General features: G+C 52.4%; 3 protein-coding genes across 3 annotated transcripts; 1 reads left to right on the top strand and 2 right to left on the bottom strand.

Moving 5' to 3' along the window:
• Positions 1-603: 603 nt before the first annotated feature.
• Positions 604-984, top strand: LOC144827887 (histone H2B 1.2-like). The gene has a single exon (XM_078686049.1). The coding sequence runs from the start codon at positions 604-606 to the stop codon at positions 982-984; it is 381 nt and encodes a 126-aa protein (XP_078542175.1).
• Positions 985-1,932: 948 nt separating this feature from the next.
• On the bottom strand, positions 1,933-2,403 carry LOC144826981 (histone H3). The gene has a single exon (XM_078685444.1). The coding sequence runs from the start codon at positions 2,341-2,343 to the stop codon at positions 1,933-1,935; it is 411 nt and encodes a 136-aa protein (XP_078541570.1). The 5' UTR covers positions 2,344-2,403.
• Positions 2,404-3,217: 814 nt separating this feature from the next.
• On the bottom strand, positions 3,218-3,912 carry LOC144826980 (histone H1.3-like). The gene has a single exon (XM_078685443.1). It carries the CDS (start codon positions 3,910-3,912, stop codon positions 3,268-3,270), a length of 645 nt encoding a protein of 214 aa, XP_078541569.1. The 3' UTR covers positions 3,218-3,267.
• Between the last annotated feature and the right edge of the window lie 9,129 nt (positions 3,913-13,041).

Below are 13,041 nucleotides of genomic sequence, written 5' to 3'. Positions count from 1 at the left end.
GGTCGGCCTCATGCTAGGCTTTGGGACGGGACAACATTAAAGTGTACGGCCAGAGCTTGGGCATGCCCCCCCTATGAAGCTACGGTGCGGTCTTCTTGTTGTCCCGGGCGGCGTTGCCGGCCAGCTCCAGGATCTCAGCGGTCAGGTACTCCAGCACTGCAGCCAGATAGACGGGGGCACCGGCGCCCACCCTCTCGGCGTAGCTTCCCTTCCGGAGCAGCCTGTGCACACGGCCCACGGGAAACTGGAGCCCGGCTCTGGAAGAGCGTGTCTTGGCCTTGGCGCGGGCCTTTCCTCCCTGCTTTCCTCTTCCAGACATGGCGATCGATCTAGGGTCTCAGTCACACAACAGAGAGAAGAATACTTCTCTTTCTGCTGGACTCGGTAATATAAAGACTTCGAGAGCGTCTGATTGGTTGACAGCTAGGCGCTGACAGTACTTCTCATTGGAGGAGGGCTTAACATAGGAAGTGGGGAGCCTGCCAATGAGAAGAGAGAGCTGGGAAGGAGACTGCTTTGCAGGCCAAGCCCATAAATACAAGTGCCGGGCCCTCCTTCCGTATTTCTTTCGGCTTCACAGCAAGCAGTGAAAGAGCGTCCACCATGCCTGAACCAGCCAAGTCCGCGCCGGCTCCCAAGAAGGGCTCTAAGAAAGCGCTCTCCAAGCCGCCCAAGAAGGACGGGAAGAAGCGCAGGAAAAGCAGGAAGGAAAGCTATGCCATCTACATTTACAAAGTGATGAAGCAGGTGCACCCAGATACCGGCATTTCCTCCAAGGCCATGGGCATCATGAACTCCTTCGTGAACGACATCTTCGAGCGCATCGCTAACGAGTCTTCCAAACTGGCTCTCTACAACTCGCGGCGCACCATCACCTCCCGGGAGATCCAGACTGCAGTCCGCCTTCTGCTGCCCGGAGAGCTGGCCAAGCACGCCGTGTCGGAGGGCACCAAGGCCGTCACCAAGTACACCAGCGCCAAGTAAGGCTTCGAGGCGCATCACCAACAAACACAACGGCTCTTTTAAGGGCCAATCACTTCCTCCTTTTAAGAGCTAATGTGCTTCTGTTATCACTTGAGAAATATGTGTTTTAGAAGGGTAATGTTGAGTGCAGAAAGGCCCGCTCTCACGGGGCTTGCTGCAGACCGAGGGCCGACAGAGCAGGCAACCCGTTTTGCCTCTTTAAATTAACATATTCCTATGAATGAGCCCTCGTTGGGACCAAGTGTCACATAAGCACTGTAACGATGAGGTTAAATAAACCCACTGGGAATTCGCGCATCTGCCCGTGGGCTTATTCTTTTCCATGTATGGGGCGAACAGTGTTTGTGTGAGCCGGTTTAACGTTGTGTTAGTACTTTTAAGACCCTGGGGAACGGCTATAATCCGCCCCGGGGCAAACGTTCCTGAAATCGGACACATGAACCCGATGTACTGGCAGCACAGATGCGCTATAGCGCTGGCTTGTGACCAGCGGATCCCTACACAACCCTCTACCCCCAAATAAGCGCTCTATTAAATGAAGGACACATTTAAGAGGTGTTTGTGCACTGTGAACACGGAGTGCTCCGGTTCCCCCCCAGAGCCGGTATAAGTTGCCCAGTACTCGAGGTACTCTCAGAACCCGACGTACCGGGAGCACAGATGCCCCATAGTGCTGGCTTGTGACCCGCGGATCCCGACCACAACCCTCCACCCAAACAACGCTTTAAAATGAAGGACACATTGGAGAGGTGTTTGTGCACTGTGAACACAGAGTGCTCTGGTTTCTCCAGAGCCGGCGGTATAAGTTGCCCAGTGCTCGAGGTACTCACAGCCCACCCTCCCTAACCTGTAAAACACGTGCCATGACAGATAAGATAAGCTCGTAGGTGACAGGGTGGTGGCCCTTAAAAGAGCCGTTGTGGTGGTTGTCCGGGTCGGTCTGTCGCCTTAGGCCCTCTCGCCTCGGATGCGACGTGCCAGCTGGATGTCCTTGGGCATGATGGTCACCCTCTTGGCGTGGATGGCGCACAGGTTGGTGTCCTCGAAGAGCCCGACCAGGTAGGCCTCGCTGGCCTCCTGCAGGGCCATGACGGCGGAGCTCTGGAAGCGCAGGTCGGTCTTGAAGTCCTGGGCGATCTCCCTCACCAGGCGCTGGAAGGGCAGCTTGCGGATGAGGAGCTCGGTGGACTTCTGGTAGCGGCGGATCTCGCGGAGGGCCACGGTGCCGGGCCGGTAGCGGTGAGGCTTCTTGACGCCGCCGGTGGCAGGCGCGCTCTTGCGGGCAGCCTTGGTGGCCAGCTGCTTGCGGGGCGCTTTGCCGCCGGTGGACTTGCGGGCTGTCTGCTTGGTGCGGGCCATGGCGGGAGCGGTCTCTCTCGGCGAAGGCAGAGAAGAATGGCGTCGAACGGGGAAAGAGCCCTATTTATGTCCTCACAGACGGAGGGCTGCTCTGGTTGGCTGAGGAGACCGCCCCACGTTCGAAAATAGCCCGCGGTGTGCAATGATTGGTTACTGGACTGGAGGCTGCAGCCTAGCTGTCCAATGAGCTGTGGATAAAAGAGAACCCTCCGGTTGGATGATGTAGCCGGAGCCCGCGCCCCGGCCAGCCTTTGTCTCCGTGTCCGTCCATCCGCTGGTGGTCCACCCGACCCCGGTCAGCCGGGAGAGGAGCCCGAGATGTCATGAGCACGCCGCCCTGGAACACTCCCCGTTACCTGCGCTCGATGGAAAGTTCACAATCGTCTGCTTTATGCAGACACTATGTCGAGTTTGCCCGGGTACAGTGAAAGCACCAACACACACACACACACACACGTTAGCACACGTTTATAATAAACTGAGGTCTCATAACTCCCAGACCCCCTTTTACCCGCCCCATGTCACCCTGGAGCACGCAGTGCCCTGCGCTCCATTTAAAGTTCACAATCGTCTGCTTTATGCATACACTATGTCGAGTCTGCCCGGGTACAGTGAAAGCACCGAGACACAAACACGTAAGTATTGCACATGTACTATGAACGGAGGTCTTATAACTCCCGGACCCCCTTGTTTTCTATGTGATAACGATTTCAATCCACTCAGCACCGAAAGAGCCGTTTTATATGGCCAAGATCACACGCAGCACTCGCCTGTGAAACGGTGCGCTGGGATGTTTTGTGCGGTTTATTTTTGGAAAAGTGGGGCATTGGGTGGGTGCAAAGGTGGGGATGAACACGCTCTCTTCTAGACAGGGTGGTGGCCCTTAAAAGAGCCTTTGTGTTTGCAGTGTCTCGGTGCAAGCCCTTACTTCTTCTTGGGTGCTGCCTTTTTGGGCTTGGCTGCTTTGGGCTTGGCTGCCTTGGGTTTGACTACCTTGGCAGGGCTTTTCTTGGCTACTTTGGGCTTCGCCGCCTTGGCTTTCGCTGGGCTCTTGGCAGCCTTCTTGGCGGGGGCAGCCTTGGGCTTCTTGGGGCTCTTGGCTGCCGCCGGCTTCTTGACCTTCTTCGGGCTCTTCTTGACCCCCGCGGGAGCCTTTTTGGGCTTCTTGGCGGCAGGGGCAGCTTTCTTGGCCGCTGGCTTCTTGGTGGCTGTCTTCTTTGCCGCCTTCTTGCCCACCAGCTGCTTCTTGTTCACCTTGAAGGAGCCGGAGGCCCCGGTGCCCTTCAGCTGGGCTAGGGCGCCTTTGCTGACCAGGCTCTTCAGGGAGACCTTTACTCGGCCCTTGTTCTTGTCCGCATCGTAGCCGGCGGCGAGCAGCCCCTTCTTCAGGGCCGACAGGGAGACTCCCTTCCTCTCGGCCGAGGCAGTCACCACCTTCATAATCATGTCGGACACGCTGGGACCGGAAGGCTTCTTGGCCTTGGAGGCCCCCGCTGCTTTCTTCTGCTGCTTCTTCTTGGGGGCGACCTCAGCGGGAGGAGCCGCGACGGCGGGAGCGGTTTCTGCCATTGTAATGCAAGTCTGGGCGCAGGCACGGTCAGAGAACAGAAATGTACCGCCCGAGCCGAGCCCCGTGCATATATAGGGAGGAGCCAGCCCCTGATTGGTCCCGGGGAGAGAGGGCTGTGCGAGGCGCACTCGGCTCCCTGCTCCCAGCTGACTTTTGTGTTTCCTACCATCGGAATAACTAAGTTTTAAAACACAATCACTGAAACACACGCTCCCAGGCACACATGAAAAGAAGCCCAGCTTCAGCCCCTTCCCGCCCCCGCCCCCGTTTCAGCTGCCCCCGTCCTCAGAGGCTCGTAATGCCCCGTGGATCTCTGCCCTCCCCCGATGGCTGACGCCTCCGTGCCTGGAATCCCGGGCCCCGGGCCCCTTTTCCCCGGTCCACCCTCGCGCTCCGAGGCCGGGAGCGGCGGCCCGCGGGCGGGAGGGGCCTCCTGCAGGGAGCGGGCCCTGTGGCGGCGCAGTGGGGCTCCGGGGGCCGCGGGGAACGGGTTCTGGAACTGGCCGAAGTAACACAGGGCTCCGCCGGCCGAGCGCGGGGAGTGGAGACAATGCCCGGGGTCCAGGGGGGCCCTCGCCGCGCGCCTGCACCCTCGGCTGTGGCACCCACGAGTCGGGGGCAGCCGGGGGACTTTCACAAGCAGCGGGGCACGGTCCGGGCTCAGGCATCACCAGGGTGCTGCGCGCTGATAGCTGCACATGCAAGCAGAGGGCATTCACTGCCAAGGGCCGAGCTGGAGGAGACGGGCGCAGACTCAACATCATAAGCACACAGTGGCACGGTGAAGGCAGGCGGCCGAGTTAGGCCTGCATGATTAACGGCACCCCGAGGGAGAGCAGAGGGTGTGAATGCACCTGAAATGGTGACCCCCCCCAGTACCTGCATGGAGGCACTCTGCTGAGCTGCTTTTTTACAGCTGGAGTTAGGTTTTTTACCACTCAGGTGACGTACGTAGAAGGGAACCGACCTTAACAACGCGGTCAAAACACGTGACTATCACTGTTGTAGTGAGCCCGATTGCTGGCGTGGGGACCACTCCTGAATCAAATGGTCTGTCAAGAGAGCGAACAGTGCCCACGAATCAGATTCTGCGCCTGGCAGCCTGATTGAGATCTACTGCTAATTACAGGCTTTCGCTTTGGATGTAGGCAGAGGGAACCAAAAATAAAACACTTCACATAGTCCAAAACGTATATGAACACCATTCACAGTTTCAGATCTTAGCCTTCAGGTACTCTGGCCCATCCCTAGCTTGTCACTGGTATCACTAAAACTGGTGCCTGGGGCCTGGAAACACACCCAAGGCCTTGCAGGTCTTTCCTGATACTGTGAAGGGGTGAAATAAATGTTATTGGGCATGTGAGGTGTTTTGCTTTAACACCTCCATCCAGGGGGATGACCTGAATCCTTACCCTGCGCTGAGCTCCATAACCCTGGGTTGAAGGTGTGACTTCATCCCCTTGAAGCTTAACACCACCACATGTCACAGGTATCAGTAACATTGGTGCCTGGAGGCTGGAAGTAGGCACAAGGCCTTGCAGGCCTTTCCTGATACTGCGAAGGGGTGAAATACAATTTATTGGGCATGTGAAGTGTTTTGCTTTAACACCTCCAGCCAGGGAGGATAACCTAAAATCTTACCCTGCGTTGAGCTCCATAACCCTGGGTAGAAAGTGTGACTTCATCCCCTTGAAGTTTAACACCACCAAATGTCACAGGTATCAGTAAAATTGGTGCCTGGATGCTGGAAGTAGGCCCAAGGCCTTGCAGGCCTTTCCGGATACTGTGAAGGGGTGAAATAGACTTTATTGGGCATGTGGAGTGTTTTGCTTTAACACCTCCAGCCAGTGGTATAACCTGAATTCTTACCCTGCACCGAGCTCCATAACCCTGGGTAGAAGGTGTGACTTCTTCCCCTTGAAGCTTAACACCTCCAAATCTCACAGGTATCAGTAACATTGGTGCCTGGAGGCTGGAAGTAGGCACAAGGCCTTGAAGGCCTTTCCTGATACTGGGAAAGGGTGAAATAAACTGTACTGGGCATGTGAGTTGTTTTGCTTAAACACCTCCAGCCAGGGGGATAACCTACAATCTTACCCTGCGCTGAGCTCCATAACCCTGGGTACAAAGTGTGACTTCATCCCCTTGAAGCTTAACACCACCAAATGTCACAGGTATCAGTAAAATTGGTGCCCGGAAGCTGGAAGTAGGCCCAAGGCCTTGCAGGCCTTTCCTGATACTGTGAAGGGGTGAAATACACTTTATTGGGCATGTGAAGTGTTTTGCTTTAACGCCTCCAGCCAGGGGGATAGCCTGAATGCTTACCCTGCGTTGAGCACCATAACCCTGGGTAGAAGGTGTGACTTCTTCCCCTTGAAGCTTAACACCACCAAATGTCACAGGTGTCAGTAACATTGGTGCCTAGGGGCTGGAAGTAGGCCCAAGGCCTTGCAGGCCTTTCCTGATACTGTGAAGGGGTGAAATAGACTTTATTGGGCATGTGAAGTGTTTTGCTTTAACACCTCAGGCCAGGGGGATAAACTGAAATCTTACCCTGCACTGAGCTCCATAACCCTGGGTAGAAGGTGTGACCTCATCCCCTTGAAGCTTAACAACACCAAATGTCACAGGTATCAGTAACATTGGTGCCTGGAGGCTGGAAGTAGGCCCAAGGCCTTGCAGGCCTTTCCTGATACTGTGAATGGGTGAAATACACATTGTTGTGTATGGTAATTGTTCTATTTTCACGCCTCCAGCCTGGGGAGAAGCATGAAATCTTACCCTGCGTGGAGCTCCATAACCCTGGGTAGAAGGTGCGACTTCATCCCCTTGAAGCTTAACACCACCAAATGTCACAGGTATCAGTGACATTGGTGCCTGGAGGCTGGAAGTAGGCCCAAGGCCTTGCAGGCCTTTCCTGATACTGTGAAGGGGTGACATAGACTTTATTGGGCATGTGAAGTGTTTTGCTTTAACACCTCCAGCCAGGGGGATAACCTGAATTCTTACCCTGCGCTGAGCTCCATAACCCTGGGTAGAAGGTGTGACTTCTTCCCCTTTAAGCTTAACACCACCAAATGTCACAGGTGTCAGTAACATTGGTGCCTGGAGGCTGGATGTAGGCCCAAGGCCTTGCAGGCCTTTCCTGATACTGTGGATGGGTGAAATAGACTTTATTGGGCATGTGAAGTGTTTTGCTTCAACACATCCAGCTAGGGGTGAAAAGCTGAAATCTTACCCTGCGCTGAGCTCCATAACCCTGGGTAAAAGGTGTGACTTCATCCCCTTGAAGCTTAACACCACCAAATGTCACAGGTATCAGTAAAATTAGTGCCTGGAGGCTGGAAGTAGGCACAATGCCTTGCAGGCCTTTCCTGATACTGTGGAGGGGTGAAATAGACTTTATTGGGAATGAGAAGTGTTTTGTTTCAACACATCCAGCTAGGGGTGAAAAGCTGAAATCTTACCCTGCGCTGAGCTCCATAACCCTGGGTAGAAGGTGTGACTTCTTCCCCTTGAAGCTTACCACCACCAAATGTCACAGGTATCAGTAACATTGGTGCCTGGAGGCTGGAAGTAGGCCCAAGGCCTTGCATGCCTTTCCTGATACTGTGAAGGGGTGAAATAGACTTTAATGGGCATGTGGAGTGTTTTGCTTTAACACCTCCAGCCAGGGGGATAACCTGAAATCTTACCCTACGCTGAGCTCCATAACCCTGGGTAAAAGGTGTGACTACATCCCCTTGAAGCTTAACACCACCAAATGTCACAGGTATCAGTACAATTGGTGCCTGCAGGCTGGAAGTAGGCCCAAGGCCTTTCAGGCCTTTCCTGATACTGTAAAAGGGGTGAAATAGACTTTATTGGGCATGTGAAGTGTTTTGCTTTAACACCCCCAGCAAGGGGGACAACCTGAAATCTTACCCTGCGCTGAGCTCCATAACCCTGGGTAGAAGGTGTGACTTCTTCCCCTTGAAGCTTACCACCACCAAATGTCACAGGTATCAGTAACATTGGTGCCTGGAGGCTGGAAGTAGGCACAATGCCTTGCAGGCCTTTCCTGATACTGTGGAGGGGTGAAATAGACTTTATTGGGAATGAGAAGTGTTTTGTTTCAACACATCCAGCTAGGGGTGAAAAGCTGAAATCTTACCCTGCGCTGAGCTCCATAACCCTGAGTAGAAGGTGTGACTTCTTCCCCTTGAAGCTTACCACCACCAAATGTCACAGGTATCAGTAACATTGGTGCCTGGAGGCTGGAAGAAGGCACAATGCTTTGCAGGCCTTTCCTGATACTGTGGAGGGGTGAAATAGACTTTATTGGGAATGAGAAGTGTTTTGCTTCAACACATCCAGCTAGGGGTGAAAAGCTGAAATCTTACCCTGCGCTGAGCTCCATAACCCTGGGTAGAAGGTGTGACTTCATCCACTTGAAGTTTAACACCACCAAATGTCACAGGTATCAGTAAAATTGGTGCCTGGAGGCTGGAAGTAGGCCCAAGGCCTTGCAGGCCTTTCCTGATACTGTGAAGGGGTGAAATAGACTTTATTGGGCATGTGGAGTGTTTTGCTTTAACACCTCCAGCCAGGGGGATAACCTGAAATCTTACCCTACGCTGAGCTCCATAACCCTGGGTAAAAGGTGTGACTACATCCCCTTGAAGCTTAACAGCACCAAATGTCACAGGTATCAGTACAATTGGTGCCTGCAGGCTGGAAGTAGGCCCAAGGCCTTTCAGGCCTTTCCTGATACTGTAAAAGGGGTGAAATAGACTTTATTGGGCATGTGAAGTGTTTTGCTTTAACACCCCCAGCAAGGGGGACAACCTGAAATCTTACCCTGCGCTGAGCTCCATAACCCTGGGTAGAAGGTGTGACTTCATCCCCTTGACGCTTAGCACCTCCAAATGTCACAGGTATCAGTAACATTGGTGCCTGGAGGCTGGAAGAAGGCACAATGCCTTGCAGGCCTTTCCTGATACTGTGGAGGGGTGAAATAGACTTTATTGGGAATGAGAAGTGTTTTGTTTCAACACATCCAGCTAGGGGTGAAAAGCTGAAATCTTACCCTGCGCTGAGCTCCATAACCCTGGGTAGAAGGTGTGACTTCTTCCCCTTGAAGCTTACCACCACCAAATGTCACAGGTATCAGTAACATTGGTGCCTGGAGGCTGGAAGAAGGCACAATGCTTTGCAGGCCTTTCCTGATACTGTGGAGGGGTGAAATAGACTTTATTGGGAATGAGAAGTGTTTTGCTTCAACACATCCAGCTAGGGGTGAAAAGCTGAAATCTTACCCTGCGCTGAGCTCCATAACCCTGGGTAGAAGGTGTGACTTCATCCCCTTGAAGCTTAACACCACCAAATGTCACAGGTATGAGTAACATTGGTGCCTGGAGGCTGGAAGTAGGCCCAAGGCCTTGCATGCCTTTCCTGATACTGTGAAGGGGTGAAATAGACTTTAATGGGCATGTGGAGTGTTTTGCTTTAACGCCTCCAGCCAGGGGGATAACCTAAAATCTTACCCTGCGCTGAGCTCCATAACCCTGGGTAGAAAGTGTGACTTCATCCCCTTGAAGCTTAACACCACCAAATGTCACAGGTATCAGTAAAATTGGTGCCTGGGAGCTGGAAGTAGGCCCAAGGCCTTGCATGCCTTTCCTGATACTGTGGAGGGGTGAAATAGACTTTATTGGGCATGTGGTGTGTTTTGCTTTAACACCTCAAGCCGGGGGGATAACCTGGAATCTTACCCTGCGCTGAGCTCCATAACCCTGGGTAAAAGGTGTGACTTCATCCCCTTGAAGCTTAACACCACCAAATGTCACAGGTATCAGTAACATTGGTGCCTGGAGGCTGGAAGTAGGACCAAGGCCTTGCAGGCCTTTCCTGATACTGTGAAGGGGTGAAATAGACTTTATTGGGCATGTGGAGTGTTTTGCTTTAACACCTCAAGCCAGGGGGATAACCTGAAATCATACCCTGCGCTGAGCTCCATTACCCTGGGTAGAAGGTGTGACTTCATCCCCTTGAAGCTTAACACCACCAAATGTCACAGGTATCAGTACAATTGGTGCCTGCAGGCTGGAAGTAGGCCCAAGGCCTTTCAGGCCTTTCCTGATACTGTGAAGGGGTGAAATAGACTTTATTGGGCATGTGAGGTGTTTTGCTTAAACACCTCCAGCCAGGGGGATAACCTAAAATATTACCCTGCGCTGAGCTTCATAACCCTGGGTAGAAAGTGCGACTTCATCCCCTTGAAGCTTAACACCTCCAAATGTCACAGGTATCAGTGTAATTGGTGCCTGGAGGCTGGAAGTAGGCCCAAGGCCTTGTAGGCCTTTTACTGATACTGTGAAGGGGTGAAATAGACTTTATTGGGCATGTGAAGTGTTTTGCTTTAACACCTCAAGCCAGGGGGATTACCTGAAATCTTACCCTGCGCTGAGCTCCATAACCCTGGGTAAAAGGTGTGACTTCATCCCCTTGAAGCTTAACACCACCAAATGTCACAGGTATCAGTAACATTGGTGCCTGGAGGCTGGAAGTAGGCACAAGGCCTTGCAGGCCTTTCCTGGTACTTTGAAAGGGGTGAAATAGACTTTATTGGGCAAGTGAAGTGTTTTGCTTTAACACCTCAAGCCAGGGCGATAACATGAAATCTTACCCTGCGCTGAGCTCCATAACCCTGGGTAGAAGGTGGGACTTCTTCCCCTTGAAGCTTAACACCACCAAATGTCACAGGTATCAGTAACATTGGTGCCTGGAGGCTGGAAGTAGGCACAAGGCCTTACAGGCCTTTCCTGATACTGTGAAGGGGTGAAATAGACTTTATTGGGCATGTGGAGTGTTTTGCTTTAACACCTCCAGCCAGGGGGATAACCTGAAATCTTACCCTGCCCTGAGCTCCATAACCCTGGGTAGAAGGTGTGGCTTTATCCCCTTGAAGCTGAACACCTCCAAATGTCACAAGTATCACAAGAACAGGTGCCTAGGGGCTGGAAGTAGGCCCAAGGCCTTGCAGGCCTTTCCTGATACTGTGAAGGGGTGAAATAGACTTTATTGGGCATGTGAAGTGTTTTGCTTTAACACCTCAGGCCAGGGGGATAAACTGAAATCTTACCCTGCACTGAGCTCCATAACCCTGGGTAGAAGGTGTGACCTCATCCCCTTGAAGCTTAACAACACCAAATGTCACAGGTATCAGTAACATTGGTGCCTGGAGGCTGGAAGTAGGCCCAAGGCCTTGCAGGCCTTTCCTGATACTGTGAATGGGTGAAATACACATTGTTGTGTATGGTAATTGTTCTATTTTCACGCCTCCAGCCTGGGGAGAAGCATGAAATCTTACCCTGCGTGGAGCTCCATAACCCTGGGTAGAAGGTGCGACTTCATCCCCTTGAAGCTTAACACCACCAAATGTCACAGGTATCAGTGACATTGGTGCCTGGAGGCTGGAAGTAGGCCCAAGGCCTTGCAGGCCTTTCCTGATACTGTGAAGGGGTGACATAGACTTTATTGGGCATGTGAAGTGTTTTGTTTTAACACCTCCAGCCAGGGGGATAACCTGAATTCTTACCCTGCGCTGAGCTCCATAACCCTGGGTAGAAGGTGTGACTTCTTCCCCTTTAAGCTTAACACCACCAAATGTCACAGGTGTCAGTAACATTGGTGCCTGGAGGCTGGATGTAGGCCCAAGGCCTTGCAGGCCTTTCCTGATACTGTGGATGGGTGAAATAGACTTTATTGGGCATGTGAAGTGTTTTGCTTCAACACATCCAGCTAGGGGTGAAAAGCTGAAATCTTACCCTGCGCTGAGCTCCATAACCCTGGGTAAAAGGTGTGACTTCATCCCCTTGAAGCTTAACACCACCAAATGTCACAGGTATCAGTAAAATTAGTGCCTGGAGGCTGGAAGTAGGCACAATGCCTTGCAGGCCTTTCCTGATACTGTGGAGGGGTGAAATAGACTTTATTGGGAATGAGAAGTGTTTTGTTTCAACACATCCAGCTAGGGGTGAAAAGCTGAAATCTTACCCTGCGCTGAGCTCCATAACCCTGGGTAGAAGGTGGTACTTCTTCCCCTTGAAGCTTACCACCACCAAATGTCACAGGTATCAGTAACATTGGTGCCTGGAGGCTGGAAGTAGGCCCAAGGCCTTGCAGGCCTTTCCTGATACTGTGAAGGGGTGAAATAGACTTTAATGGGCATGTGGAGTGTTTTGCTTTAACACCTCCAGCCAGGGGGATAACCTGAAATCTTACCCTACGCTGAGCTCCATAACCCTGGGTAAAAGGTGTGACTACATCCCCTTGAAGCTTAACACCACCAAATGTCACAGGTATCAGTACAATTGGTGCCTGCAGGCTGGAAGTAGGCCCAAGGCCTTTCAGGCCTTTCCTGATACTGTAAAAGGGGTGAAATAGACTTTATTGGGCATGTGAAGTGTTTTGCTTTAACACCCCCAGCAAGGGGGACAACCTGAAATCTTACCCTGCGCTGAGCTCCATAACCCTGGGTAGAAGGTGTGACTTCTTCCCCTTGAAGCTTACCACCACCAAATGTCACAGGTATCAGTAACATTGGTGCCTGGAGGCTGGAAGTAGGCACAATGCCTTGCAGGCCTTTCCTGATACTGTGGAGGGGTGAAATAGACTTTATTGGGAATGAGAAGTGTTTTGTTTCAACACATCCAGCTAGGGGTGAAAAGCTGAAATCTTACCCTGCGCTGAGCTCCATAACCCTGGGTAGAAGGTGTGACTTCTTCCCCTTGAAGCTTACCACCACCAAATGTCACAGGTATCAGTAACATTGGTGCCTGGAGGCTGGAAGAAGGCACAATGCTTTGCAGGCCTTTCCTGATACTGTGGAGGGGTGAAATAGACTTTATTGGGAATGAGAAGTGTTTTGCTTCAACACATCCAGCTAGGGGTGAAAAGCTGAAATCTTACCCTGCGCTGAGCTCCATAACCCTGGGTAGAAGGTGTGACTTCATCCACTTGAAGTTTAACACCACCAAATGTCACAGGTATCAGTAAAATTGGTGCCTGGAGGCTGGAAGTAGGCCCAAGGCCTTGCAGGCCTTTCCTGATACTGTGAAGGGGTGAAATAGACTTTATTGGGCATG

This window comes from Lissotriton helveticus, chromosome 4_1 (genome assembly GCF_964261635.1).
Source record: "Lissotriton helveticus chromosome 4_1, aLisHel1.1, whole genome shotgun sequence".
NCBI lineage: Eukaryota > Metazoa > Chordata > Amphibia > Caudata > Salamandridae > Lissotriton > Lissotriton helveticus.
The sequence above is the reverse complement of the archived record's forward strand: the minus strand, read 5'-3'. Positions and strand labels throughout refer to the sequence as shown.